The sequence below is a fragment of the Hylaeus volcanicus genome, chromosome 2, assembly GCF_026283585.1.
Source record: "Hylaeus volcanicus isolate JK05 chromosome 2, UHH_iyHylVolc1.0_haploid, whole genome shotgun sequence".
Taxonomy (NCBI): Eukaryota; Metazoa; Arthropoda; class Insecta; order Hymenoptera; family Colletidae; genus Hylaeus; species Hylaeus volcanicus.
This window is the reverse complement of record NC_071977.1, coordinates 31,644,857-31,671,129: the sequence shown is the minus strand read 5'-3', so window position 1 is coordinate 31,671,129 and position 26,273 is coordinate 31,644,857. Positions and strand designations below refer to the sequence as shown.

General features: G+C 33.0%; 7 protein-coding genes and 1 long non-coding RNA gene across 28 annotated transcripts; 4 read left to right on the top strand and 4 right to left on the bottom strand.

Annotated features, from left to right (window-relative positions):
• The first annotated feature begins 315 nt into the window (after positions 1–315).
• LOC128872890 (cell growth-regulating nucleolar protein) lies at positions 316–2,056 on the top strand. The gene is made up of 3 exons (XM_054116035.1): positions 316–611; positions 691–1,049; positions 1,116–2,056. The coding sequence occupies exons 1-3, from the start codon at positions 487–489 to the stop codon at positions 1,685–1,687; spliced, it is 1,056 nt and encodes a 351-aa protein (XP_053972010.1). The 5' UTR covers positions 316–486; the 3' UTR covers positions 1,688–2,056.
• Positions 1,900–4,077, bottom strand: LOC128872891 (putative inositol monophosphatase 3). 2 transcript variants are annotated; one of them, XM_054116036.1, is made up of 5 exons: positions 3,284–4,077; positions 2,905–3,153; positions 2,664–2,824; positions 2,489–2,606; positions 1,900–2,407 (listed from the first exon to the last, which is right to left on the bottom strand). In XM_054116036.1, exons 1-5 carry the CDS (start codon positions 3,522–3,524, stop codon positions 2,166–2,168), a joined length of 1,011 nt encoding a protein of 336 aa, XP_053972011.1. In that variant the 5' UTR covers positions 3,525–4,077; the 3' UTR covers positions 1,900–2,165. The 2 variants fall into 2 exon arrangements, with proteins under 2 accessions (XP_053972011.1, XP_053972012.1); XM_054116037.1 differs by having other exon boundaries at positions 2,519–2,606.
• Positions 4,078–4,312: 235 nt separating this feature from the next.
• Positions 4,313–6,406, bottom strand: LOC128872894 (ubiquitin-conjugating enzyme E2 W). Its single transcript, XM_054116054.1, has 4 exons — positions 6,007–6,406; positions 5,086–5,436; positions 4,949–5,024; positions 4,313–4,861 (listed from the first exon to the last, which is right to left on the bottom strand). Exons 1-4 carry the CDS (start codon positions 6,049–6,051, stop codon positions 4,848–4,850), a joined length of 486 nt encoding a protein of 161 aa, XP_053972029.1. The 5' UTR covers positions 6,052–6,406; the 3' UTR covers positions 4,313–4,847.
• On the top strand, positions 5,458–11,659 carry LOC128872888 (N-acetylneuraminate 9-O-acetyltransferase). Of its 7 annotated transcripts, none has more exons than XM_054116027.1 (13): positions 6,578–7,071; positions 7,141–7,246; positions 7,434–7,586; positions 8,267–8,410; positions 8,514–8,610; positions 8,685–8,943; positions 9,030–9,287; positions 9,360–9,595; positions 9,670–10,285; positions 10,356–10,595; positions 10,671–10,961; positions 11,033–11,251; positions 11,338–11,659. In XM_054116027.1, exons 4-13 carry the CDS (start codon positions 8,296–8,298, stop codon positions 11,461–11,463), a joined length of 2,457 nt encoding a protein of 818 aa, XP_053972002.1. In that variant the 5' UTR covers positions 6,578–7,071; positions 7,141–7,246; positions 7,434–7,586; positions 8,267–8,295; the 3' UTR covers positions 11,464–11,659. The 7 variants fall into 7 exon arrangements, with proteins under 7 accessions (XP_053972005.1, XP_053972002.1, XP_053972001.1 ...); XM_054116026.1 differs by having other exon boundaries at positions 7,141–7,356; XM_054116032.1 differs by having other exon boundaries at positions 6,581–7,071; positions 7,141–7,586; positions 9,670–9,891; positions 9,964–10,285.
• Positions 11,634–13,089, bottom strand: LOC128872893 (mpv17-like protein 2). Of its 2 annotated transcripts, XM_054116053.1 has the most exons (4): positions 12,653–13,089; positions 12,331–12,492; positions 12,150–12,261; positions 11,634–12,059 (listed from the first exon to the last, which is right to left on the bottom strand). In XM_054116053.1, the coding sequence occupies exons 2-4, from the start codon at positions 12,487–12,489 to the stop codon at positions 11,824–11,826; spliced, it is 507 nt and encodes a 168-aa protein (XP_053972028.1). In that variant the 5' UTR covers positions 12,490–12,492; positions 12,653–13,089; the 3' UTR covers positions 11,634–11,823. The 2 variants fall into 2 exon arrangements, with proteins under 2 accessions (XP_053972028.1, XP_053972027.1); XM_054116052.1 differs by having other exon boundaries at positions 11,634–12,261; positions 12,653–13,079.
• A 196-nt stretch (positions 13,090–13,285) lies between these two features.
• On the top strand, positions 13,286–16,680 carry LOC128872889 (DNA replication factor Cdt1). 2 transcript variants are annotated; one of them, XM_054116034.1, is made up of 7 exons: positions 13,286–13,706; positions 13,869–14,421; positions 14,497–14,749; positions 14,841–15,177; positions 15,262–15,444; positions 15,517–15,764; positions 15,841–16,680. In XM_054116034.1, the coding sequence occupies exons 1-7, from the start codon at positions 13,640–13,642 to the stop codon at positions 16,201–16,203; spliced, it is 2,004 nt and encodes a 667-aa protein (XP_053972009.1). In that variant the 5' UTR covers positions 13,286–13,639; the 3' UTR covers positions 16,204–16,680. The 2 variants fall into 2 exon arrangements, with proteins under 2 accessions (XP_053972009.1, XP_053972008.1); XM_054116033.1 differs by having other exon boundaries at positions 13,286–14,421.
• A 138-nt stretch (positions 16,681–16,818) lies between these two features.
• On the top strand, positions 16,819–25,236 carry LOC128872892 (cyclic AMP-responsive element-binding protein 1). Of its 12 annotated transcripts, none has more exons than XM_054116047.1 (9): positions 18,631–18,902; positions 18,987–19,164; positions 19,414–19,519; positions 20,045–20,194; positions 20,295–20,424; positions 21,695–21,784; positions 22,215–22,358; positions 22,615–22,684; positions 22,801–25,236. In XM_054116047.1, exons 3-9 carry the CDS (start codon positions 19,433–19,435, stop codon positions 22,943–22,945), a joined length of 816 nt encoding a protein of 271 aa, XP_053972022.1. In that variant the 5' UTR covers positions 18,631–18,902; positions 18,987–19,164; positions 19,414–19,432; the 3' UTR covers positions 22,946–25,236. The 12 variants fall into 12 exon arrangements, with proteins under 12 accessions (XP_053972023.1, XP_053972020.1, XP_053972017.1 ...); XM_054116041.1 differs by having other exon boundaries at positions 19,414–19,618; XM_054116048.1 differs by lacking the exons at positions 18,631–18,902; positions 18,987–19,164 and adding an exon at positions 16,819–18,624 and having other exon boundaries at positions 22,624–22,684.
• LOC128872895 (uncharacterized) lies at positions 25,213–26,239 on the bottom strand. The gene is made up of 3 exons (XR_008456272.1): positions 25,967–26,239; positions 25,560–25,619; positions 25,213–25,372 (listed from the first exon to the last, which is right to left on the bottom strand). It is a non-coding gene; the product is annotated as an uncharacterized LOC128872895 (long non-coding RNA).
• Positions 26,240–26,273: the final 34 nt, after the last annotated feature.

The following is a 26,273-nucleotide window of genomic DNA, read 5'->3' as shown; positions in this document are numbered from 1 at the left end:
ATCAGAGCGCGAGTATGCCGGTGAAACGTAGGCTACGCGTTAGGCGGCTGCGCTCATACGCTACCGCGGCCACTCCATCGGCATACTCGCGCTCTGATTGGCCAGTGTTTTCCGTTAATATCTCCTCAACGAAGCCTCGGACATTTTCGCTAAGAAAAAAGTTGTTTCAAATCACCTCCCGAATCACCTCTTTCAAGGTGTTACAACATTTTTGGAATACCCTGTATATTTAATACAAGTTTCTAATATTTTTAAGAATTTCCCTCAAAAATTTCAAATCTCCCGCGTCTTAAAATAGATATATCTTCTGAAATGAGATAGCGTCCATGGTAGTCCATGGCGTGTAGCACGTGGAATTGCGTGGAATTAGTAGACCGTAATTTTTAGGTTAATCGTAACGGAATTATCGAATACATTTTATTTACTCAACTTTATTTATATCGTACAATATAAATCTTCGTAGATTTAATACGAAATATCACGGAAATGGTCGTGTTTACTTGTAACAATTGCGGTGAAACGTTACAAAAGCCAAAAGTAGCAAAACACTATGAATTTCAGTGTCGCACCGCGCCTTTTTTAACATGCGTCGACTGTTTCAAAGATTTTCGGTAAATATTAATTAATATCAAATAAATGTAATTTATTCGTATGCTTACGATTGTCTTATACATTATTTATTATTTTAAGAGGAGAGGAATATATAGCTCACACAAAATGTATAACAGAGGCTCAACGATACGGAGGAAAAGATTATGTTCCAAAAGCAGGAACAAATAAGGGCGAACGAAAACAACAAGAATGGATCAATATTGTAAATAATATACTGAATAGCAAGGTAAATTTGTCGAATGCGGAACGAAGTTTTTTAAATACGTTGTCGAAATACGAGAATATTCCACGAAAGAAAGGGAAGTTTTTAAACTTTGTAAAGAATGCTTTGGGTCACAAAACAAATCCAGAAGTAGTTGAGAAAGTTTGGAATATAATGGAAACTGCTTATAAAAACAATTTACAAGCTACACCAGAAAAGCAGGAACAGGAAAATGGTAAGTATAATTTGTTAAAAACAAAATGGGTCGTTATAATGTGCTTTACATTTGATATGTAAATAGGGAAAATAGATCGTAAGGCAGATGATGAAAAAGATATAATTGAAAATCAGGAAAATAGTGTTATTGAAAACCAAAATAATGAAAACATATGCAAAGAAAATCAAACTGAAGGTGAACAAAATGGAATCAATGAATCTCATACCACTGATAATGGTATAGCTAATAATGTTAGTAAAAAGAAAAAATCAAAGAAGAGAATGTTATCTGAAACAGTGGAGGAAAAAATTGTAGAACCTATTTCCAATAAGAAAAGTGAAAGTGTAGTCAAAGAACAGCTGGAAGAATCGATTCCTAAAAAGAAAAGTAAAAGTACTGTACTCTCTGAGTCATCAAATAATCAATGTGATAATACCACAGAAAAGTCAACCTTTGATTGGAAAGGTGCCATCTTGGATGTGGTTCGAAGTAAGGGAGAAATTTCACTAAAAAGATTACAAAAAAAAGTCATTTCGCGATACATGAATTTTTGTTCGAATACAGTGACAAATGAAAAAGCATCCACCAAATTTAATAAAAAATTAAAGAAAGTATCAGAAATAGTCATTTCTGATGAGAAAGTGAAACTAGTATAGAAGACATAAATTATTTTGACTTAATTTTTCATAGAAAATGTAATAAAAATCATTGACTATTGTTAATAGTATTACTGAATTTAGTTACTTCAACAAGAAGTAAGGACAATCTTTCATTGTGCACAGAAGTGAAGTAAAATTTACTTTAAGAAAAATTTATTTTTTTTTTGTCTCTTTTGGTAAAAAGGATTGATAAAAATTTAACAATATCATAGAGTATAAAATTAAGAATGTGTTGATAACAACAAACAGTATAATGGTAATTAGTCTACAGTATAAAATTGTTGTACAGAACACATTTACTGAGGAACATTCAATTAAAAACAAAAACTTCGTATAAGGATTCGTAAATAAAAGTTTTAAATTATTCGCATGAATTATTTTCTGATATCAAATTTTTACAACATGGAAGATTTGTTTAGTATCCTTACAGGAAGAATTTCGAAGCTTATCATTACATTTGAGGACATATTTTATATTAGATATTTGAAAATTTATCTAAATACCAAGCATGATTACTCATAGTAGATAGAAGACCCTGTGTAAGTACTTTGGAATCATTGGGGCCGAAACCTATAATTTGCTGGTCGAACAATTGCGTAACCATACCCCCAAGAGCGGTAAGGATCGCGGTTCCTGCACAGATATCCCACTTTTTTATGGCTGTCATGTGAACGTACGCAGATACATTACCGCTTGCAACTTCTAAAAATTTGTAGCCTAAATGTATGGGACATAAAGAAATATAGAGCAATGGTGACAAAAAAGTAGGTAAACTATAAAGTTAATAAGCAGTATTACCAGCACCAGCTGCAGAAACAATCTCGATACCTTTACCAAATGCAATTTTGCTAACATTGTGAACTTGGCCAGCATGCGATTGCGATACAATTAAAATCGGTGGTTTGTCATCTTCCAACTGTTTTCAAAAATATTAGTTAACATATCTATTCGTATAATTTATTAGTCGCGTTACCTTTGGTAGTACTTGTAAATTTCGTGATATTCCATGATTGGTCCACGTCCAAAACAAACTGGAGTTTTGTTTTGTTTCAAATGGCTTATATACAACACCTATTATAGGCTTTCCTTTAAAAGCAACACAGACCATTGTTGTAACGTATTGCAACAAATTTTCTGAATTAAAAATTGATTAATAAGTAACAGATAACTGTTTTTGTAATTTGTATTACATATTCCAAGTTTGCAATGTATACCTGTAAATTCTTTAGTTGCATCAAGGGGATCGATCCAAATTGTAATGTCATTTGTATTCACAATTTCGTCCTTAATATTATAATCGATTAAATTATTAATAGAGTCTTTTACATCCGACACAGTAACTTTATCACAATCTTTTGATGTTTCCTCTGATATTACTGTTACACCGGGAAATGCCTCTACCAAAGAATGGTACATAGCACAGTGCGACCTGTAATCTGCTTCTGTGACTGGATCATTCACACCTGTTAAGTTTAATCGCACAAAATTTGTACCAAAAATAAAGTTTCTAAGCTGCATTATGAGCTTTAACGCATGATATATTACAAATGCAGTATGTATGTACATTTAAATGAAAAAGAAACGCCTTCTTACCTTCCTTTGTTTCACCTTTGCTCTCTATCTCAAATTTGACTTGATCGTGTACCGCTATTACTTCGGAACCGCCAAGTTCGGCTGCTTTTATAGCAGCAGCAAGAAGTAACTTTAACGAGACATTTTTGTCACGTACATTTGTGTACAGGTTTCGATTTGTATACAAGTAAAATACACTCAACAACATCACGATTCCGCAGCAAACTGTTCTTCTCATACGTACACTCATTCTGATATGCATCGTGAAACGCTACTCTACGTTGTTTTCGATTGTACTTGTACCTTTGACTTTAGTTTGCAATGTTTACATGTTGAAACATTTTAATTGTTTGACAGGCGGCCATTTTTAATTTATTTGAATTTTCCAACGATATTGGACTCTCCCGCTATATACTGACTTCGAATTTGAGAAACATTCGTCGCTTTTAATTTTGTCAATTTTAATAACTCTTTCGTATATTTCTCGTGTATCGACAAGCACAACATAAAACCATTTTCAAAATGACTTATTTTAAATATCGTGACATACAATTATTCTCTTTTTTCGAGTGCATTTCCGGACAAATTGTTGGATGGTTAGGTAAGCTCTGTAAGTTAGGTTAGTTGATGTCATGTACCATGTAACTAACCTAACATACTTAAATCATAATAGAAATTCAACGTAACGCACGTAATCCGTTACTTTCGTATGATTTTTATTTCAATTCGTTAAATTTACGAACGAAGTAGCAAATTGTAATCTTTTATTAAACTTTCTAATTATTTGTTTATATCTTTTTGTAAATGGGTTTAAGTTCCTGACAACGCGATTAAAAATAAATCTGTCATTTTATTGTTTTTTTTTTTTTTACCATGGTTCTATAAAAGAACAAATTTTATTGATCAATAATACAGGTCAATGATATTAATGACATTGCGTGTCCCAATTCATACAATAGTTAAACAATGAAATGTATTTGAAACTAAATATCATACATTTAGATCATGTATACTTATATTTATACTTAATTTGGATTGCACACCATGAGATCCATTCAAAATAACTGCTTACGTTTTATTTAAAATAATGTTAAATAAGTGAGGGTAACAAATGAGATAACATTGGTGTATTTTTGGTGTTACGCTATTAATAGTGATTACTGCAATATATTAATCTGATATAATTTTACAGCGCACTTCCTACATTGATAATAAAATGCTTTCATTGTGTACTAGCATATTGTGTGCACCTTTTTTTCTTCGGCATTCGCGTTTTGTAATTTATGCTTTTCCTATTCAACTGTGGGATAATATATATCATTCTTAATAACATTATAATAATTTATAACTGGATAACTCACGCATTTTACATTGCCTTTTTATTGTAATAATAAGTACTATGCTGCCGTTGCTTTTTTTTTGTTTTCTAACTTATGCACCTAATTTGTTTAATACGTGATAAAGTTACTTCAGCAATTTCATCTATGAAATTTTGATAGTTATTTTAAGACACAAAAAATGTCATTCCAATTGGTCCAGCAATAACTGCACATCGACAAGTTGTTAACGATTTTAGCAGTTGCTGTTACACACTGTCATCTGTTCAAATATAAAAGAAAATCATAAATAATTCTAGCTTTTAGATAATCATTTGTTAAATAATTGAAAAATATGCATGATGCTTACCATGATACCACCACTTTGTTTTCTTTGGGTTTTTGTTACATGTTTTCACATAAAATGCATTATCAGGTGGCCTTTTCTGTAATGATAATTTTGATTAATCGAAACGTCGTCGAAAGGTACGATAATATATCTCTTACCTTTTCCTTACAACTGCTTAACATTGATACGATACTTAAACAAACACTTTGCACACTCAGAGCTGGAGACCAATCGTCGGTCAGAATAGATAGACAGATATGACCATTACTATAAACATGTGGATGAATCGGTATATTTCCACCTATGAAAGTAACTTCTGGCGAATCAAACGGATATTTAGAACTAAATTTGAATTGCAGCTGAAACCGTTCTCCTTCGTACAAGGTACCCTTTGCACCCTCCATATGAATGATCCATTGTGTTAAATTTTGTCCAGCAAGATCTCCATCCACGCGTACACCCGGTGGAGGTTCACGTATTAAGGACATTAACTCCTTCTGTAATCGCCGCTGAAATAATATTTACACACGTCAGAATCCTAAAACAACATGTAAGTAGAATAATTTTAATGCGGCGGTTGGTAATAAATTGTTTTAACTGTATTTAACGTACTACAAAAGATATTTAAACCTCTATTAATTCACATACATAATGCATTTACGTAAACGGATTATCGTGATCGTAACATCGCTAGCCGACGGTAAAAATAAAGATCGGTATAGACAGACAACAACGTATTTACAAAGAAATATTGTATTAATTTTAGAAATGTTAAATATAGTCCGCAATATTTTACTCGAATCTTTGCTAACGAATAAATTCCTGTCACAGAATCGAGCAACTCGGAATACTTTTTACACGGATAAAGGATAGCGCGTCTTATTTGACGTGAAACGTCATCCAAATTTGGACGAATAACACGCGAAGTGAATTACGTTTCGTTGATGCACAATGCGACATTACGGAATTATTATAGAATACTTTGAACGTTCGATTCTTAGTTTCAACATTTTATTGAATTATAATAAGAAGACACACGTAGATTCACGTCCAATAGAGTGGCTTTGATATTAACTTACCTTCGACGGGGACATTGCCGCCATTGTCGTTATGTCGCTCTCCATTGAAAAACATAACCGCTGTTCATTGCGATTTACATGGATTACTCGTTTTGTTCGTTCTTCGATTCAAGAACGTAAAACTGTTGGATTTGCGGCGTTTTGCATTTTTTTCCCCTAAATTTCGTACCGTCCCGTCTAGCGTAAAAAAGTGTGGCCGCACAACAGTCGCGAGTCGTCGTAGTGGGGACTACGTAAATCAGTTAAACTTGACAGCCGTGCCCACGAACTGGGGCGAGTATTCAATATACGATTGTTACCCCCTTGCGATCAGTGGACACTCAAGGTTCGTCTATTTCTGCCGTTTAAGGGGAAAATCACCGGCTACCCCTTAGACTAGGGTTCGACACGCTTGCTCCATGGCGCAAGTCAGAGCACTTCCCCCACTTTCGTACTAGTGCCTTCCTCCACTGCTCCTGGAGCTAACTGCGACAGCTGCATGAAAAAAAAAGAGAGACAGAGCGAGGGGGGGGGGGCCCCCCGGGCGGGCAATCGCTCGGGGCGCCAGATTTTTGGGAGTATCGCAGTCCGGTGTAGATCAGTAAAGCTGCTATATATTGTAGTTTAACAATTTTTACAATCTAGCTACAGGTTCATCGTTTGATATTATTACCTTGTCTTCTTTTCTTAAAAATTTTAAGCCTCTGGAGGGGCGCCACGATAATCTTGCCCGGGGCGCCAATATTGCCGAAACCGGCCCTGGCACCACTATCCATCCTTCTCTTGTCGACAAGACTCTGACTCTGTTTCTCTTCACGAAGCTATCGCAGTCAGAGAGTCACGAGCGGTGGGGATAAGGCGCTAGTACGAAAGTGGAGGAAGTCATTCTGGTTTGCACCATGAAGCCACCGTGTCGAACCCTGCTCTAGCACGCAATTCGGTTTCGCGCCAAAAGACACTTGACAGAAGGAAAATATTTACAAGAAGGATTTAATTGAACTAAACGTAGCACGAGCTGTCGAATGAATTCTTATATGTAATGTCTTTTGACAAAAGACGAGAAAGTTAACCATTTGTCCCAACACGGTAAGACAGTTACAAATGAACGTCGATAGACTGCTAAAGAACTTCCGAAACATCTAATACAAGGATTAGGAATTGTAAATATTTCAGGTTTCGTGTGCATAGATTCGTACCAAAAAGAAGAGGTTCTAGTTCGTACTAGTAACTTTCCCCTTATTGCTAACAGCACAATTACAAGGTACTCGCGTTATTGTTATCCAGCATTTTGTATACATAAATAGTGTACCGAAAAATGAAAAAAGAAAGTAACCTATCGTTTATGAGGATCAAAGAAAGGCGTGAAACCTGGTACATTTTGGAGGCGGTGTTTTAAATAGATTTCGACGACCTTTGTCATTACCTAATATGATCTTCGATATCTACAGGAAGCAACTTTGAACATTATTGTGCCAGATATAACGAATATAAGAAAACTTATAAGTGTCCAACTAAAAATAAATTAAGGTCACCTTTATAATTTGAAAGTTAATTAATTTATCAAGGTTAACATTTCAACAACCGTCTTCCGCGTACAAAAGGTAGCGAAACTTTTCCTCCCTTTTTCCTCTTCGATTTTTTTTTCTTACAGCATTCTTTACCAACACGACGTTGGATACCGATAAAATGAACACTGTATTCTTTGTTTTGATTATCGATGCGATTGAACGAACAAAAGGCACGCATTTATCGATCGAATCCATTATTCTCGTCTAAACGAGCGATTTCATTAGGAATACATTTAGTAAATACACATATTTCCAAATAAATCGCATAAATTTACCAACAAAATATTACACCCAAGGTGAAACGATCACCTTATTGCTCTTAATTTTAATTTTATCGCAATTTCAAAAACGTCGATTTGTACCGGTCATTTTTACTTTCTGTTTCTATATATGCATAACTGTCCATAACCATGCACAAGACGTTTTGGAAGTACTCGGTGACGTTAGAATTACGACCTGTGCTGAAAGTCATTTTACATAAAATAATTACAACAACTTGTTCTTTTTCAAACAATTTTTCCTTATAATGTTACTTGTCAAAAGTGATGTAAGAATTGTGTAAATATTTAGGTGATTATATTTATGTAAGAAAGTATATAAACTTGAATAATGGATGATTACTGCTGTTACTTTTCATTTATGTTGCATAATCTTCATAATACTTATTACTATGAAATGTAGCTGCTTGTTCAAAAGCTCTTTTCTTTTTCTAGTGTCAATGTGACCGAATAATAAACTATTCATGACTTCAGCAGAACATTTTATTAGTTTAATCACAGTGGCAAGTGCTAAAAAATTAGCTACCGCACTTGTCCTTTGTTTTATTCTGTATCATGGATTCATGCATCTTATTTATGGTAATTATTATTTAACATTTTTCTTATAATTAACATTCTTTTGTATCATTAGTAATGCAAAGTGTGCAGCCTATGTATAGATTAATATGAATCATTTTTTTAGGCAGCGATTCTTGTAAATGGTTATTGACCGAAGGAAGATACAAAGGAGACAAAGAATGGCAGCCCTATGGTTGTATGATGCATTATTATACCCAAACGTAAGAGTTTAATTTCTACATTATCTATAATATCTTATAAAGAATAATATATTCAATATGATTTTTTGATATAGAGACAGCCGCAGATGTTTGAGGTATCTAGCTTTCATGGGCCACCATAATCATTTTGTATTTATCGGAGATGCTAGAATCAGGCAGTTGTATAAATTTTTTATATCGCAATTTATAGTCGATGGGAAAGCATCTGATTTAACAGATTTACCTCAAAATTCTGATTTAAATTTCAATGATGCCCAGCTAAGGTTAAATGTACAGTTTTTGTGGAGACCTCGATTGGATAATTTTATGATTGAGAATCTAAGGGGTTGGATGGTAACTCATACATACATTTCAAATACTAACGCTTGTAAAAGTTTTTGAGTGAAAACTGAGTGGAATTAACGACTGTTATTTTTTAGAAAAGCGATGCACCTAGCTTGATTATTGCAGGCAGCGCGGTGTCGTCAGTTCTCGCGAACAATAGTAGCGACACTCAACTGTATTCCGAATATAGTATGGGCTTAGCGAGACTCGTGCAACCAGTGGATTTCTTGGCTAGTAAAAATACACGATTTTTATGGGTACTTCAGGACCCGGTATTAAAAGAAAGGCTACCTGCTCAGTTAGCAGGCATAGATAATAGACAGATCAACTTATGTAATAAAGCAGCAGTCAAGGTAAACTTCGTTTTATGCATACTAGGGCAATTGTTTTAGGAATAGATAAATTATTTATATATTGATATACAGATACTGTCCCATAGCGAAGCTCATTTATGGGAAAGTAGTAAACTCGTCGGTACCGGAGTCTTAGAACAAAGTCCAGACGGATACTTAGCGAGTCCTTTGTCTTTGCGTCACAAAGTTCAAATATTGTTAAACACTTACTGTAACGATCACATGAATTTCGATGATGGGAGCTGTTGCAGTTATCCAGAACCAGCAACCACGTTACAGCTACTAAGTTTGTCTGGTCTTGCTCTGTGGTAATTATTTACAAATAATTCCAGGTTGGATGGATCAGTTTTTGCGGTCAATTCACTTTTTTAATTCATTTCAGTATTATAACTGGCGGTGGAATGTGGTTGTATAGAAAGTTTTGTCAATATCGAAGTGAAATATCTTATTCACGCGTCACCACCGTCGAAGCGGAAGATGCCGAAGAAGCGAATACTTCTGAAGTTGTACAGGTTGAACAACCCGAAGTACAAGATTTTTATACATTAATGACAACGTTAGCTCTTTTATCTATCATTTTAGCTTACTTTTATTTATGCGACAGGTACGTTTACATTGTTTTCTTTAAATTAATATTATTAATAATCACTGTATTACGATTTCATGCTGTATTTAGAACAAATTTCTTCATGAAGGAGAATAAATACTATAGCGAGTTCAGTTTTTGGTTACCACTTGGATATATATTGGCTCTTGGATTATTTTTTACCGAAGATAGAGAAAGAGGACCAAGAACTCTAAACCGAGAACAAACAGATGAATGGAGAGGGCTAATGCAAGCAGTAGTATTAATATACCACGTTACTGGAGCTAAAAACGTCTTACCTATCTATATGTACTTAAGATTAATTAACTCTGCTTATTTATTCCTTTCTGGATATGGGCATTTTTGTTATTTCTGGCAAACTGGTGATGTTTCTCTAGTTAGGTTTGCCAGGGTATGTATTAAACAAAAAATTTTCATTCTCAAATGTAATTTTACAATATTATTTATTCGTTATTTTTCAGGTAATGTTCAGATTAAATTTTTTAACAGTCTCTTTATGCCTCTGTATGAACAGACCATACCAATTTTATCATTTCGTTCCACTGGTCTCATTCTGGTTTCTGGTCATCTATTTTTTAGCATGGCTACCGCCAAGAATATATTCTGGTAGTTTAACAGAATATGGACCAAGAGCTTTACTCTATCTGGCTTTGAAACTTTTAGGTCTTGTGTCGATGATTACCATATTATACATGTCGGAGGTATTACTTTATAACTTATTTATATTATAACGCTCGCATTGTAACAAAAACATGCATTGTATGGTCATGTAATAGGTTTTCTTTGAAAAAGTGTTCGTAACGAGACCTTGGAAAGCGTTATTCGTCACAACCGACGATGACATACGCGAATGGTGGTCACGTTGGAGGGTGGACAGATACAGCGTGGCTTGGGGTGTAACTTTTGGAGCTGGTCTAGTAGCTTTACAGAGGATAGATCACATTCCAGGAACTGCGTTATCCTCTGTTTTGGCATTAATTTCCCTGACGGCTTATACTACTTTCACGATACTATGCCATTCGGTATCAGAATGCGAAGAAATTCATTCATACGTGGCTTTTATACCGGTAATGATCTACAAATTTCATTGTAGATATCCTTTTTAGATATTAAGTACGATTAATTTTTTTCACTACAGATTATAGGATATATCGCGCTCAGAAATGCATCGTTAGCATTGCGTGGTAAACATTCAGCTCTTTTGGCTGGTTTGGGTCGAATCAGTTTGGAAACTCTAGTCGCGCAGGGTCACATTTGGTTGGCAGCGGATTCACATGGTGTGTTAGTGTTACTACCAAGATTTCCAGTATTAAATCTTTTAGTCACATCATTTATCTTCATCTGCGCAAGTCACGAAGTAAGTGTTCAAACGCAACATGTGTATAATAAATCATTTTTTATTCGTACAATTGTAACGTCGCAATCGTTTGTTTACTTCGTCAGATACATAGGTTAACTCAAATTCTGGCACCGTACGCAGTACCAAATGATTGGAGATTGGTGGCTCGTAACTTATTGCTATTTATTGCGGTCCTCGTCCCTATAGGTATTCACGATGGCATGTTTTGAACAAAAAATTTACAGGGAGAACATTCTTTGCATAAGTCTGTACATATAATAGATACATAAGTTTGTAAAATTTCTCCATGAAAGTTTTCTAAAACGACAAATATAACAAAAAAAACAACGTACGTATTAAGTTCTTTTTTGTTATTAATTTTTACAAGGAAAATAAATAATTTTACAGAAGTTTACTTTAATTATATTTGTACATGTTCATGTATTCTTTCTATACAATTTACAATATTGTAAAATTTATATAAGATCACTTGATTTGAGAGTATGTTTTATTCTAATCAGCAGAAATTATTACTTCTTATTTATTTATTTATTTAAATAAATTATATTTCTATAGTCAAATAGAATTTGTCAAAGTTTACCATTTTTTTGATTGCATTTTGGATTATCGTGTTTCACTTGACTAGTGTAAACATCATAACCAAGGGATATAGTGTTATCATAAAGAACTCTGTACTTAGTTGGCAGAAAATAAAAATTAAAAATTTGTGCTGGTGGCCAAACAATCCATTCCGCTATATATAATTTATGTGCTTTGTTAATAATTTCAGTTTTTAGTTCGGACCAATTACTTTTTTCTAAGATACCTAATGTTACAAAAAACATTGTTATACAAAGTGGAGAACAAACTAATTGATCTATAACAACTTTTTTTAAAACAAGGCTAATCGTACGACCTGGATACTTGGCATCCAAATATTTATACCAATAATGACATACTACACCAATAGACATACCAGACACAGCCATATTCCTAGTTCTATTTAAACTCCACTTATCCCATTCATGCTACAATAAAGATCATAACAAAAATTATAATCTAAGAAATTGAAACACATAATTATTCTGACTGTATACCTTCAATATTTCATAGTGCTGTTCTAGAATATCTCCTGCAGCAGAAAGAGAAATGGATATCGCTACGTTCGTATAAAGTAAATATTTAGGTGAAAATAATTGTTTTTTAATGGTGCTTATTTTATTCAAAGTTAAGCCCATATTCCTAGTGATATTCATAATCTGAAAAAAAGATGCTGTGATTCAATATAATATAAAGATTAAATAACATTTGTAAATAATGTAGATCTTATAACCTATAAAATGTTAGTATAATAGATAACATATGATTTATATAGATATAACGGATTTAGGTCGATTGTTTTAATACTGATAAACTTACGTGTCGTAAAAAGCATATCGCTATTAAATATTATCAAAAAATGTTAATATTTTGAGTACATGAGGTTTCGTCAGATTTACAAAGATTTTGTAAAATTTCATAATTTCTAACTAAACAGCAATGTTATTATACTATTATTAGATTATTATAGATGTATTTAGCTTAAAACTATTTTTGAAGGCTAAGTAGAAAGCCAATTTATACTTGATCCTATAATATGAAATTGTATAAAACATCTTGAAATCTAAAATACCATCACGTGTACAGCTATATTTTAAAAGATGTGTGGCAATAATTACGGAACATGATAGCATTAAATATACAGATATCTTAATCAAAGTATGTAAGTAACGTAGATTACATATCTTCTCCCATAAAAACTAATCTTTATCTACGATTACAATTATAAAATGAACGTAATTACAAAACTCTAACTTGGCGCCAAAAGATATATGAAATCAATGTGAAGCCCTGTTTACAAATTGCGAAATACGAGTACAAGGAAAATAGCCGCCACTACTCGGATCGCTCACCATAGCGCTCAGTAAGGTCCGCTCACCATTAGTAAGTCTAGTAACTTCTAGTTATATGAATCATGATCAGTAATGGATGCAGATAATGCACCCATTGTTTACCAATGATCTCTGTACATATTACTTCAATTACACACTAGTTTACGTCGATATAAAAAATTCGATGTTTTGAAATAATGTCGCGCTTATGCTGTAAATGTAAACAGGACATGAAATTTAAATCGCACCCATTGTTTACTGTTGAGGCAGCACTGTTTCTGTAACTTGGCGCTGTTTAGCGCCCAAACTGATAAAAACGGCGGGCTTTTGTGCAGAAGTTGCGTTGATCATCGTTGATAGGGCTCGATAAAGATCGCCACGGCGATCGGAGGTCCATAGATAGAGAATCGAAATTTTGAAAACTAACGGATTTCTGTGACACACACATATATATATATATCCGTATATAAAGAACATGTCTCAGCCGTCAGTAACGGCGTATTTCAATACGCGCAAACGACAAGCAACTGACGATTTACGAGGTAAGGCGAAGGTATTACTTCTCGAACGGGATCACTCTAAATTATTGAATAGTCAAAATCGGAATCCGATAAATAAGGATAGTTCCGAGTCGTCGGGAACCTTGACTCCGATTCAGGAAGAAGAAACAATGGGAACTAGTCCTAAAATCATTTTGGTCTCAGGGAAGGAATCGGTGGATAGTCGTGCTGTACATTCGAATCCAGCTGTTCGCAACATTCAATTCGATTCTCCTAAAACAAACGCTCAAAAAACGGCTAGGAACAATGCCAGAGTTCGTGGTACACGAACACGAAAGCTGTCTGGACAAGAGGGACAAACAGATATTCGGGATAGCTTTCACAAAATTTCAGAAGATGAAACCAAAGTAGTTTTTGAGAAGAAAGGTGCTTTGAGTCCCAAAAAGAAAGCTCCAAGTACACCGAAAAAGAGTGCATCTACCGAAAATTCATCCTCAAATGTTATGATTGATCAGTCTGTAGTCAATTGCACTACTCCAAAAAAAGGTTCAACTATGAATAGGTTGATGAAAGAAGAGCTGTCGTTAAATGAAATTAAAAATAAAATCAACAAGTCATCTCGTCTTAATGAACTGGGAGAACGAATTGCACGCTTCAGAAATTGTGAAGAGAAATTGGAGAAATTGCAGAAACAAAATGATGTCAAGAAGCCACAGATTCAGAAGTTTGAGAAAATTGAACTTGAAATACCACTTAGGTAAGATACTTATAATAAAAAAGCAATTTTTGTTAGTACTCATGTCATTTGTAATATTTCTCTTATTTTTTGTAGTCCAACAAAAGCTTATAAATCGCCAAGCAAAAAGATATTGACTCCTATAAAGGATAAAGAATTATTGACAGCCAGTCCTCAAAGGAGAATTTTATTTGAACCTAAGGAAAAAACTCCAAGTCCAGTAAAGGGCAGCCCAACTAAAGCACCAGCTTATCAACAGTATTTATCTCTGGTTGAAAGTGGCACTGCTACTCTGCCATTGCCATATAAGTATAGGTTCTTGGCAGAAGCGTTTAGATGCGTAGATACGGTACTGCACTATATAAAAAATTATTCTGCATATAATTCTCTTACTGTAAATATTTTATAATTTCTCACATAATACTTCAATGATTTCAAAGGTTTCTGCAATGCTCTTTAATCGCAAAGAAGTAATAACTTTCAAGAAGTTAAAACCTGCAGTTCAAGAATTACTGCGTAAAAATTTCACGTTAGAACATGTAGCACAAATCAAAACTATTTACCCAGATGCATACGCTTATCACCAAGAGAAACATCGAACGTTTGGTTCTACATCTAAACAGAATAAATACGAGCTAGTTTTCACACCCATTGTCGAAGAGAAAGATGGAAGAAATACACCAGATGCGGATAATGTTTTGAAAACTGCATCCGAAGTTAGTATGGGCCCGCGAGTATTGCTAGATAGACGAAGGAAGTTTTACAACACATTGCTTGGTAATAATGTTGTCTCATAATAAACCCTAATCATTGAAAACTTTTTTTTGGTAATCTATAATCATAGTTTTCTTCTTACTACAGGTATGGTTAAAGATGAACATGAGAAATTCTTACTCAGTTTAGAAACGCCGATGCGTGTACCAAAAGAAAAAATTGTACGTTGGCATCCTGAGTTCGACGTTGAAAGTTGTAAACCGATCGAATCAGCCGATTTGCCACAACCACCCGATGTAGAAAAACTTACAACTGCAAAAGATGTTCTTGGTAAGAGTTGTCTTATAAATTTGTTAATACTTTCTAGCTATTTTTGTATTAACAATAAACTGACCTTTTCAGACAAAGCAAAATCAATGTTCAATTGTGGTACACGCATGGAGAAAGCTTTACAGAGATTGGCTGATGCGAAATTAACTTCAAAGTCTCATTCTCCAGAGAAGAACGATAAAGATAATTCAACTCAAACCGAAGATGGTATGCGAAAAGTGAATATTACTATCGTCGATACTCCGCCAGATACGCCAAATACGCAAAACAGTTATCTTAATATGGCATTGAAAGGAATCCCTAAGTCTCTACTTGAAAAGGTAAATATTTTCATAAAAAATCACATCAGTACTTATTTTCTTGTTTATGTTCCATTTTTTAATATATCGCTTTTAGGTTCGAGCTAAACAGGCTGCTAGAGCATTGGAAGCAATGACCCGCACACCAAACGCTGATAAAGAGGCTTCGATGTATTCAAGGCTACCGGAGTTAGCCAAGATTCTACGTAATATTTTTGTAGCCGAAAAAAAGGGAGTTCTTACGATGGAATTTGTGATTGAAAAACTGGAGAACTCGTTTAAAACAAAATTAACTCCCAATGAATTAGAAGAGCTTATACGTTTGCTATGTAAATTACTACCTATGTGGACTAGTATACATAATGTACGGAAAGTAGATTATTTGAAATTGCAAAAAGAAGTCGATCTTGGAAAAGTTGTCAGAAGATTAGAAATAATGGCTAATGACAAAGTAAAATAGTAACGAAATAGACTACAGAACGACAGATCCTTTTGATCAGTTCATGATTTAGTATTTACGTAATTCAATCGCAATGATACAATTTTGTCACGTTTTGCACTGCATTTATTATAATCAGTTATATTATCGTACACTTCGGGTGAACCTTTTTTAATAAACTCATTCGATTGTGGTGCAGGGGTGGGATGCAAATGTAGATTTAGTTTCTTTTCTTATATAGACAACATTTAATGAAATATACAATATTTGATACGCATCGTAATTGTAAGTATAATGAATTTAAGACATATCTCAGTCTCCATGTTAATTCATAATATTACAAGTACTTCGTATTATGCGACGATAATACAGTCATTTATGAATACGCAAGAAACGTATACAGCTTTTTTTTTTCATTATAAAATTATATGAAATTGTATATGGGTTACATTTAACGCGTATTCAAAAATAATGAAAAAATATACAAATATATGTCCATCGCTGTTTGATATAATCAAAAAGTCAGTAGTAGCCCATCTCCATATTACCCCCAACCTTATCGCTTAGCAATTACCTCCGCCACTTATGTAATAATCGAGGCACTCTCGCAGTCGTTAGATATACTAATAATGCTCGTTACTATACTAGAGATATTAAAATTGATATTTTCAGTTTTAAATATGCATTAGCTTACAGTGCATCTATTACAGAATTTGCTACAAATGCCTTATCAATGAGTCTTTGTAATTTTCTTTTTATTCTTTGGTATAAAATAAATGGTGATTTTTTTCATAGATTAATAATTTAAGGATTAAATTATCATTTATTAACTCAGTAGTGGCTAAGCGATAGTCAAACATAATTTTGATCCCTTTTTTTTGTAAAATTAATGTATTATTACATAAGCATATTACCAGCACGATAACTAAATAGAAACTAACCGGGGAAGGGAAACAAGATTCGATGATGCTCGATGACTTTCTCCCTCGTTCGACACGAATCCGTGTCAAGGGTTGGTGAAGCATATGTGTATCCATATGAATATGACAATGACGTCACCGAATGACGTCAGCACCGTTACAAGTTTCTTCCGAGCTACTATATAATTTATGTATTCGTGAATACTGTTATGTACTGTATGTAATTTAGATCATGCGATTTACATATGTTAACTTATGTATTCCGTTGACGAAAAAACACGTAATCGAAGGACGTAAAACAAAATTCCAACGCGATACAAGTTGGACCTATTTAGTCAATTTTCCTTCGCAATTTGTTATTTTTAGCGATATACAAATTTCGTTAATACATAGCGATATATTGTGGCGCATTTAAATAGGTACGTTATTCGTAGTCTTTCGAAAATATTCGTTGAGATGTTAATTTTCAGTATACCACGAAACACGGCTAAAAAGCAACGTGTAAAGTAACAGAATGAACGAATTAAAAACAGCAATTTATGAAAGAAAACAGGATATACCAAAGGTCATTGATTCAATGATTACTTGAATCTTGAATAATATCAGTTTTCTTCGCGACGAAACCACAGACGAATTTAATTTGTGGTTGAATGACGCATGGTCTCATAATAATAATAAAGATTGGATATCAAAAGAGTGAGAACAAAAAATGAAAACTAGCTGGTATCAAAAATATTTGTAAATTCACAAATACAAATGAAGTATGAAGTTGAGCTAATTTTGAACGATAAAATCTTATAATTCATACAATCAAAACAATGCCGTTAATGATGAATAAATAATCAATTTCGATCGTTAACAATTCTATCGGTAATCGTAACATTGCTCGTGAGATCTAAATAATTTTACGACTTCGTAATGTTCATGGAATAATACGTAATAATGGAAAATTGTTATGTTACGAACAGGTTATATTGACACAGCTGCGCAACGAAACTGCGGGTGTAATTAAACAAATTGAAAATTACGTTGAAATTACTACGTCTCACAATTGACAGTTCGTAACATTACAAATTACACGCGGGATACGCAGTGGTTCGCTGTAATAAAATAATATACGATAGCGCGTACAGTACATTTATTCAAGGACATCATTTAAAACGAATTATCGGAGATCTAGAAACTATTTCTCCTTATGAACGAGTCGATCGCATGATTGTAAATTATTGTTAGTAGATTTGGAAGATGCGACTTTTCATTGACTTTGAAGAAAATTTTCAGAAAAAGCCAATAGTGTCGATATCGTTCGCGCACGACGTTATGGTTTCCGTCACTATCCGATGCACGATCAGCTTACGAGAGGGTAGAGGGAAACGGTCCGCCATTTTGATCGTGACGCGCAGCGCGGAGGTCGTGGGCTCCACCAGTGACGAAGCCACTGGAGTTTTGACGTGGCTGCTACGTACCTGCCCGTTTGCCCACTCCGATTGCAGCAAAGTTGGTGACGAGAAATACGTAACTGGTAAGTACCCAGCTGGAGAATAATAACAACCGGGCATGGACCACTGCACTTACCGTACATACGAAATGCTGCCGAAACTACGAGCATTCGATTTCGTGATACCAGCACGGACAGTTTTACGTCTGCTATGGAATATGCCGTAAAATATGGCGCCTTAAGAAAGATGTACGAATTTCTCGAAAAGGGCAATGGGGGTTACGTGACGGTTCTGACATCTCTTTTCACCACTAACCGACACTCGGTGATACGGATCGTTGGAATCTCAGCCACGCTCGATCGTATTTCCCTTTTTTTATGACTCCTGGCCCTTAGACTACGCACGAAAGCATCTTAAGTGTTTATTGTTCTCATATTATTTTTAGATCTGCTTATGTAAATGACGCAGTAGCACCGCCGATCGCTGACAGGCGGGAAATTTAAAATCTCTTACGCTTCGATGGGATAACCTCGATTCTCCGTCGATATATTTTTCGAATCCCTCGACCCAACTTGCTCCGACAATGTTTTTCTTTTCTTAAACGTCGATTTGTCGATTTTCAAGTACGCTTATATTTGATTTTCTGAATTAAAAATCATTTGCTGCTTAGTATAGTATCTTTTTAAATATTTTGATCTGTAGCACCGAGACTTGTTATTAAACTGTAACCAACGATTAAAGTAATATTGGATTGCTTGTTAAATATACTTAATGGATCGCTAATATTATAAGGATAACTGTAAATGAATGTATAACAAGAACAAAGAAACAACACCGATATATGTACATATAAAACTGTATTTCTTTTGTAGGGTTTGAGGTTCCCAGGCTATGGAAAGTATGGTTGAAGAAAATGGATCAACTGTTGACCCATTGGCTACAGGTCCCCAAGATGCGGCACCAGCAATAGCTACATCGGTACAATCTCTCAATAGAACACATCAGCAGCAAACTCATCATCTGGTAGCTTCTACCAGCATTGTGCAACTGACGCTACCTTCGTCAGGAACAACACAGGTATACAGGAGAAGCTCCTGTGTATCTATGTCCGATCATTTATTTACATCTTTTGTTTCGAAGCATGCATACATAATTTATTTATGCTTTAATTATAATTGTAAGGTTAATCGTTTAATCGAAGAGCACTGTGTATGTATTCAATCTTGCATAATGCTGGTTCGACTTTAAAATTGGAATTTATTTTTCTCTATGAATCAATTGAATATTGTTTCTTAATATTTTCAAACTATAAACAAACATATATTTTATTCTTTTGTAATTAGTTCATAGCTACTCAGATATGCATGCTAACATTAGAGAATTATAAAGACCATTACTTTTTGGTCTATGTTTGAAGTTTATTAAAAAAAAATATTAAAATTTATACATTTAATAACACGAGTTATATGTATTTTATTTCATGATTTTTATCTGTTAATTTAGGTACAGTCTGTTATACAACCTAATCAGCAATCAGTAATTCAGACTGCAACAAATATTCAACCTGTTGCTATTTCAAAAGGAAATGTTATTCTTGTTAGTAAACCCAACTCTGTTATTCAAACAGCTCAAGCAAGTTTGCAGACACTTCAGGTAACTTTCTCCTCCATTAAATTATTATATTAAATGTATTTGTTTATATTTCCTTATAAGAATAACAATTGTATACGCAATTATAATATTAATACAACAGGTGGTCGAGACAGGTAGCGATGATAGTTTCTCGGACTCTGAAGAATCGCCAGAACAGAGAGGAGGTATTCTTACCAGACGTCCGTCTTATAAGAAAATTCTCAATGATTTAGGTGGCGGTGAAATTACAGGTATGATTATCTTCACCCTATTTAAATATTTCATGGAAATGCTAAACAAAATTATCGTAGGTTTAAGAGAGAAATTAAAATTCTCAACTTTCAAATTGTTCTTGTTTTTGAGAATATTATTAATTACTATACAATTATTTGATATCAACTTGCATATAACAGTTTTCAATTTGAATAGTATATGAAATCATAGAAAATAATAAAGTGCATGTCAGTTCATACAATTAGTATTATTTTAAGCACATTACGTAATTATTATACTAGACATTGTCTTCAATTAGTTAAAATTATTTTCTATTTAAATAAATGTAGATATTTGTTTTGTAAATCATTTTTTACGAAGTAAATATTTAAACGTGTTTGGTTTCTTTAAAGTTATAAGAAGGAGAATGAGTGTGACACATTATACATATATTTTTAACATATAATTTTATGTATGTAAAAAGAAGGAATGCCATACCAAGCTTAGCGTGTGGGTTATCGTAATAAAATTTAATTTATTAATAATAAAAAGCCTAAATTACAGTGAACTCTCCTCTAACCGCTACCTTTGTGCGCATAACACTGCATTAGAGAAAAACAATTTTCGTTGTTAAAGTAACTGAAATCTCACATATATTTACGTTAACAAAATAGTTATTTTCTTACTTTAACTATAACAGTAGCAAATTACGAATTAAACGATATCGATAATTCTTATTTTGTAGTCACTATAATTAAGTAGTGGTACCAAATTTAACGATACATTAATGACGATATTCGTTTATATTTATTGATTTCAATTTATTGTTGGTTGTTCCGTTTCTATTAGAACTAAATAATTATAACGAATTCCTATGCTTTTTCATACTGTTCAATCGTTGTTTACCTTTAATTTTCACGCTACCTCGATCTATTTCCTTTATGTATGAGCTGACTGCACAGCATTGTGAGATATATATGTGTATGTATACAGCAGCCAGAAGGGAAATAGCGTATAATTTTTATTTCCATCTTTATGTTTTCTACTTACATAAATATCATTTCACTTTCTGGATGCAGATCTCTCATTTAAAATAACGTTTACTTATATATTTTTATGCAATCAGGAAAGTTATTTCAGAAGAAATATTATTTACGTTGCTGTATTATAAAAAATTCATTTATATAAACATTTTATGAAATTTATGTTACTTTGTGGGAATTGTTCAAGTTTATTTAGACGGAATTAAATTAACACCGATACAACAGATTTATTATAATGGGGGGATATACTGATTCGGTGTTACAGACGGTCGATTGCCCCCTCTAGAATCATCTTCTGAGTGTGATTCTAACGTGGACAGTGAAGTATCTTCCCACTCGCTCCATTATCAGACAGGTTGGTTATTTTTTCTTCTACGTATCTTTCCTGGCTGTCCTAAATATCGTTCAATTCTGTGCATATCCTAGCCTCTGTCCTTTCATTAAAAAAAAAAAAAAAATGATGTTCAAGGAGTAAATTAGAACTATCGAAATAGAGTAATTCCTTTTGTATTTGTGTGTACTGCTTACAAAAAAACATTTTATATCATATCTGCTTGGTGTGGCATCCCTGCTTACAGGTTTTGTAATTCTAAAAAAAGGAAAAAAGAAAAAATTACGATGATCCAAATCGAGGATAGAAACATTTAATAGTACATAAAATTAAACTATGCTAGTATGGCTGTTTGTTTACTTATGTGTTATTTGATAAACCCTTAGCTAGGTACTCTTCTCTTTACGAGTTACGTATAATTGAGTTTTATAGCTCAAGTTAATGTACTTTGCAGTAATTCCCGCTGGTACCATTCAAATTGCAACCCAAGGAGAGGGTGTTCCAGGACTTCATACGTTAACTATGAGTAACGCAGCAACAGCGGGCGGAGCTATAGTACAGTATGCGCAAGGTCAAGATACACAGTTTTTTGTCCCAGGTGCGCGCTTTTTCATATTTCCTCACAATTATATTTCTCAGTTAAATGTGTTGTTGTTGATTAAATATATGATGCATAATCGAATCTGTTTTAATAATATCGAAACACCCATTTCTAAGTTTAAGTTTTTTTTTTAACAATTATGTGCTATTTTAAAAAATAACTTATATGAACTGATTAATAGTTGAGCTTTACTAATTAATTATAAGCAAGGAAGATACAAATTTAGAGAGTACAGTCTCTGGCAATGTTCCAGCTTATACAGGACACGGTGTTGTAGTAGAGGATGCGGCTAGAAAAAGAGAATTAAGGTTGCTTAAGAATAGGTAAGATCGAAATAAGATAAAAATTTCTCCAATGTTTCGGTTACTTATCACGGATTTTTTTAATTTCTTTATTTTATATTTTAATTTAAAAATATGTAAATACTTTCTTTTTATAGAGAAGCAGCGCGCGAGTGTAGAAGGAAAAAGAAGGAGTATATAAAGTGTTTAGAAAATCGTGTTGCAATATTGGAAAATAGAAATCAGACGTTAATAGAGGAACTAAAATCCTTAAAACAGCTATGCGAGCCGAAAACTGACTGAGGTTGGTGTTTAATGTTGAGACATTGTATCAAAACTATTAACCAGCTAAAAAATCTGTACATGTCTGTTTTGTGTACATTATCCTAAACGTTGTTAGGTAAGCAATGGTGATGTACATGCATTCTTATAAATAAGTGTTTCTGTAACATATTGTATTTAAGTGCGAATACGAAGGCTTGTGAAACTTGCTATTACTAAAGCGAGAAGCCAAAGGTATATGAAATACGAAGGCAGCAAATAGGCAATATTCAGGAAGTCAATCTATATTTTGGATAAATTTAACAATCATATAAATTCATATTGACGTTTACATATTCAAAAACCATACATTGATAACAAAACAGTAACATCAATGTTTGAAGCACATTCATTTAGATTATAATGAATATGTGACGTTGAACAATACTTCGGCAATGTTTTATCTATAAATGATTGTATTTGTGTAGTTTTCCTCTACTTTAGGGAACTTTACATTAGCGAAAGTTCGAGAGAATTACGAAAAATGAGAAAATACGTTTACCTGTAGTCAATTTATAACAGATAATTTGTCGCTGTAACAAATACTTCAAAGACGCCTTATACAAACTATTTGCTAATGCGATTTAGAAATTACTAGGTACAATCTACGATTTAAAAATCACATAGTTTTTTGCATAAAAGAAAGATATATTTGTTAGGTAACAATTTCTTTTTCAGTTTTTTGATTTTTCTGTTGTATTCGAAGGTAGAACTATTGTCAAAAACGAATCCATTACGAGTTTTCGAAACTGTAATATAGGATTGCAAAGATCGAAGGTAATTGTAAATAGATCAAAATTTTACTGATTTGATCATTGCTGCTGTAACATGTATGTGTATAAAGTGTCTCCGCAGTATAATTTATACTGTAGGAAAACATGCTATAGGAAAGCAGTAGTTGAAATGCTTTCGTTTTATTTTACTTTGTATTTTAAGATGCCTCAAGTGCGAAAAACTGAAGAACAGAATTTGTAAAATATGAATGTAATATATATCAGGAGTGCCTTGAAGATTTCTGTATACTTATGAGTATACAAGTGACATGCACACGCACGTGTGTTAAACACGATACACGCGCGCGCATTACACATGACACATACACACAGCACACACAAAATGTATGTATGAAATTACGTTTTAGGTAAATATGGGTACATACAATATTTTTAAACTATCTATTACGTTATACATACATGTCCCGCGTAAAACTCATTAAGTTGCGTTATGCGATTTAAATTTTTATTCTCATATTTTCTAAAATTGAATGAAATATTTCAACTATTATTGTTAATTTACGCGCTGTACTACAAATTGCATAGTGATGCGATTAAATGAGTTTTATGTGAAAGTAGGAGAAAATTTATATTATGTTCGATTTCATTAGAAAATCTTTTTTTTTTGTATCCTACGCATATTTACCATCATAGAAAAAAAATTATTCTTCAATGCATTTTTTCTTGTAGAATGGATACTCTATGACCTAAGTTAAAAACTATTCGATGTATAATTTTGATTGTTATATGTTTATAAAAAGCATACTTTCGTACACTAAAAATCCAGTTTGATCATTCGTTAATTTGATATTTTTCAAAGTAAATGCTGATAAATCTATAAAAATTATAATTTAGTTTTGATTTTGGAACATGCTAAGAAAACTTAGATTTTTACAGAATGAGATCGAATTACATATTATTTATATATGTATATAGATATTCTTTTTTATAAAATGAATTTTAAGATGATTGATCAGACTGGAAAGATTTTTAGTATAACTTACAAACTTACATGATTTTTTGACATTTTTCCTTAAATTTTTGAAAGATAAATGCAATTATGCACTTCAACTATACGTTCTTATACATGCTTGATGTGTAACTTACAATTATACAGTTTTTATTCAAACGGGAACTTAGATAATTTCCGAACTATTCTCTATAAACTGAAAGTACAATGTACTTATAGTGACGTTTTGTAAAATAAAAACGTTTCACTATAAGTTCCTTTTTTCATATGAATTGAAATTTTATTTGAGAGAACGAATTCTCTTCACATTTTCATCTGTGTTTTAATGTTAATCATATGTATGATATATGTATATCTTGATTGCTGCACCGATATGAAATATTGTATATAGATAATATATGTATTTTTACATATCATCTGCCTTTAAAAAATATAGTTCATAAACCTCTTTTAAGGTAGTATTATTTCTATTAATGATATGTAGTAAAATGGAAAAGAGCAAAAGATGGTAAATATATTTTAAATGTTTATTTTTAATAATTTTATTTCACCATATAAAAGAATACAGGACACGCACGAATATTCATCTATAAATTTTAGTCGTTGTTTGTACTATTACTCCCTCCAGCGAATTGAAGTGGAAGCATTGTTGAATCGTCTCGTCACCTAAAATACAACGAGTAAAATTATAAAATCTAAATTCACGAGTTCTACTGCTTTTCGCTTAGATCTTAACATTCAGTTGGTAGTGCATGTAAAAAATAATCACTAGTATCATAATTAGTGGTTGAAAGTATCATCATATACTGGAATACTACAGGAATGTTTGTATACGATAAAAAATAATACTAACCACAAATTTACTTTTGCTACAATTGTCACGTGGTTCCTTTTAATATTTCTCTTGCGAAAACTGCAACGAATAAAACTGAATTAAATAATGATTAACAATTATAATAACGAATTACTTTGTACGAAATCATTCAGTTGGTAGTGCATGTATTAAATAATCACGATATCATGTAAACGGTCGTAGATTTCATCATAAATTACTCGGAAATTGTAATTTACAATTCAATTACAAACAAAAAATATATATTCTAAATTCTAATAGACGATAAGGATTAATCGATTACAACAATATTATACGACTATTGCAATAGATTACTGAAGTTATCTTTGGATCAACAAATTTAAGAGGAATGCAGATCCACGTTGCGAAATGAACAGAAAAACATGTTAATAAAACTTCACACTTACATGTGGACTGATCATTTCCTAAAAATGATTTAAATAATGAATCACATCGTACGACTTTTCACTCTTTCAAGGTGGATCAATTCTTTTTGCCATCGTTATTACTAACGATGAAAAGTTTTTGAAAAACATATCGAACCACTCGACTTTTTCGAACGAACCTGAACGAAGCTGAACTCAAAATGGTCGAGGACTTCGTCGGTTTGTCGACGAATTTTAACAAATAGCCAAAATGGCGACGAACTCAGCTGAACCATGAACTAACCAAACTTTTCGGAAGATAGGACCGCTCACCACTGGTGAATCTAGT

What these genes read in the sequence shown, in the direction of transcription:
- LOC128872890 (XM_054116035.1), top strand. Translation starts at nt 487, where the DNA reads ATGGTCGTGTTTACTTGTAACAATTGCGGTGAAACGTTACAAAAGCCA. An exon ending in GACTGTTTCAAAGATTTTCG is followed by an intron (nt 612 to 690) that starts GTAAATATTAAT and finishes TATTATTTTAAG; the next exon opens with AGGAGAGGAATATATAGCTC. An exon ending in AAAGCAGGAACAGGAAAATG is followed by an intron (nt 1,050 to 1,115) that starts GTAAGTATAATT and finishes ATATGTAAATAG; the next exon opens with GGAAAATAGATCGTAAGGCA.
- LOC128872891 (XM_054116036.1), bottom strand. Translation starts at nt 3,524, where the DNA reads ATGCATATCAGAATGAGTGTACGTATGAGAAGAACAGTTTGCTGCGGA. An exon ending in TGCAACTAAAGAATTTACAG is followed by an intron (nt 2,825 to 2,904) that starts GTATACATTGCA and finishes TTTTTAATTCAG; the next exon opens with AAAATTTGTTGCAATACGTT. An exon ending in ATTTACAAGTACTACCAAAG is followed by an intron (nt 2,607 to 2,663) that starts GTAACGCGACTA and finishes TTTTGAAAACAG; the next exon opens with TTGGAAGATGACAAACCACC.
- LOC128872894 (XM_054116054.1), bottom strand. Translation starts at nt 6,051, where the DNA reads ATGGAGAGCGACATAACGACAATGGCGGCAATGTCCCCGTCGAAG. An exon ending in CGGCAATGTCCCCGTCGAAG is followed by an intron (nt 5,437 to 6,006) that starts GTAAGTTAATAT and finishes ATATTATTTCAG; the next exon opens with CGGCGATTACAGAAGGAGTT. An exon ending in TAAGCAGTTGTAAGGAAAAG is followed by an intron (nt 5,025 to 5,085) that starts GTAAGAGATATA and finishes TTATCATTACAG; the next exon opens with AAAAGGCCACCTGATAATGC.
- LOC128872888 (XM_054116030.1), top strand. Translation starts at nt 8,296, where the DNA reads ATGACTTCAGCAGAACATTTTATTAGTTTAATCACAGTGGCAAGTGCT. An exon ending in AGAATCTAAGGGGTTGGATG is followed by an intron (nt 8,944 to 9,029) that starts GTAACTCATACA and finishes GTTATTTTTTAG; the next exon opens with AAAAGCGATGCACCTAGCTT. An exon ending in TCATCTGCGCAAGTCACGAA is followed by an intron (nt 11,252 to 11,337) that starts GTAAGTGTTCAA and finishes TTACTTCGTCAG; the next exon opens with ATACATAGGTTAACTCAAAT.
- LOC128872893 (XM_054116052.1), bottom strand. Translation starts at nt 12,489, where the DNA reads ATGAATATCACTAGGAATATGGGCTTAACTTTGAATAAAATAAGCACC. An exon ending in AGCACTATGAAATATTGAAG is followed by an intron (nt 12,262 to 12,330) that starts GTATACAGTCAG and finishes TCTTTATTGTAG; the next exon opens with CATGAATGGGATAAGTGGAG.
- LOC128872889 (XM_054116033.1), top strand. Translation starts at nt 13,640, where the DNA reads ATGTCTCAGCCGTCAGTAACGGCGTATTTCAATACGCGCAAACGACAA. An exon ending in CGTTTAGATGCGTAGATACG is followed by an intron (nt 14,750 to 14,840) that starts GTACTGCACTAT and finishes ATGATTTCAAAG; the next exon opens with GTTTCTGCAATGCTCTTTAA. An exon ending in AACTGCAAAAGATGTTCTTG is followed by an intron (nt 15,445 to 15,516) that starts GTAAGAGTTGTC and finishes TGACCTTTTCAG; the next exon opens with ACAAAGCAAAATCAATGTTC.
- LOC128872892 (XM_054116038.1), top strand. Translation starts at nt 19,433, where the DNA reads ATGGAAAGTATGGTTGAAGAAAATGGATCAACTGTTGACCCATTGGCT. An exon ending in AGGTGGCGGTGAAATTACAG is followed by an intron (nt 20,425 to 21,694) that starts GTATGATTATCT and finishes TCGGTGTTACAG; the next exon opens with ACGGTCGATTGCCCCCTCTA. An exon ending in TACACAGTTTTTTGTCCCAG is followed by an intron (nt 22,359 to 22,614) that starts GTGCGCGCTTTT and finishes GCAATGTTCCAG; the next exon opens with CTTATACAGGACACGGTGTT.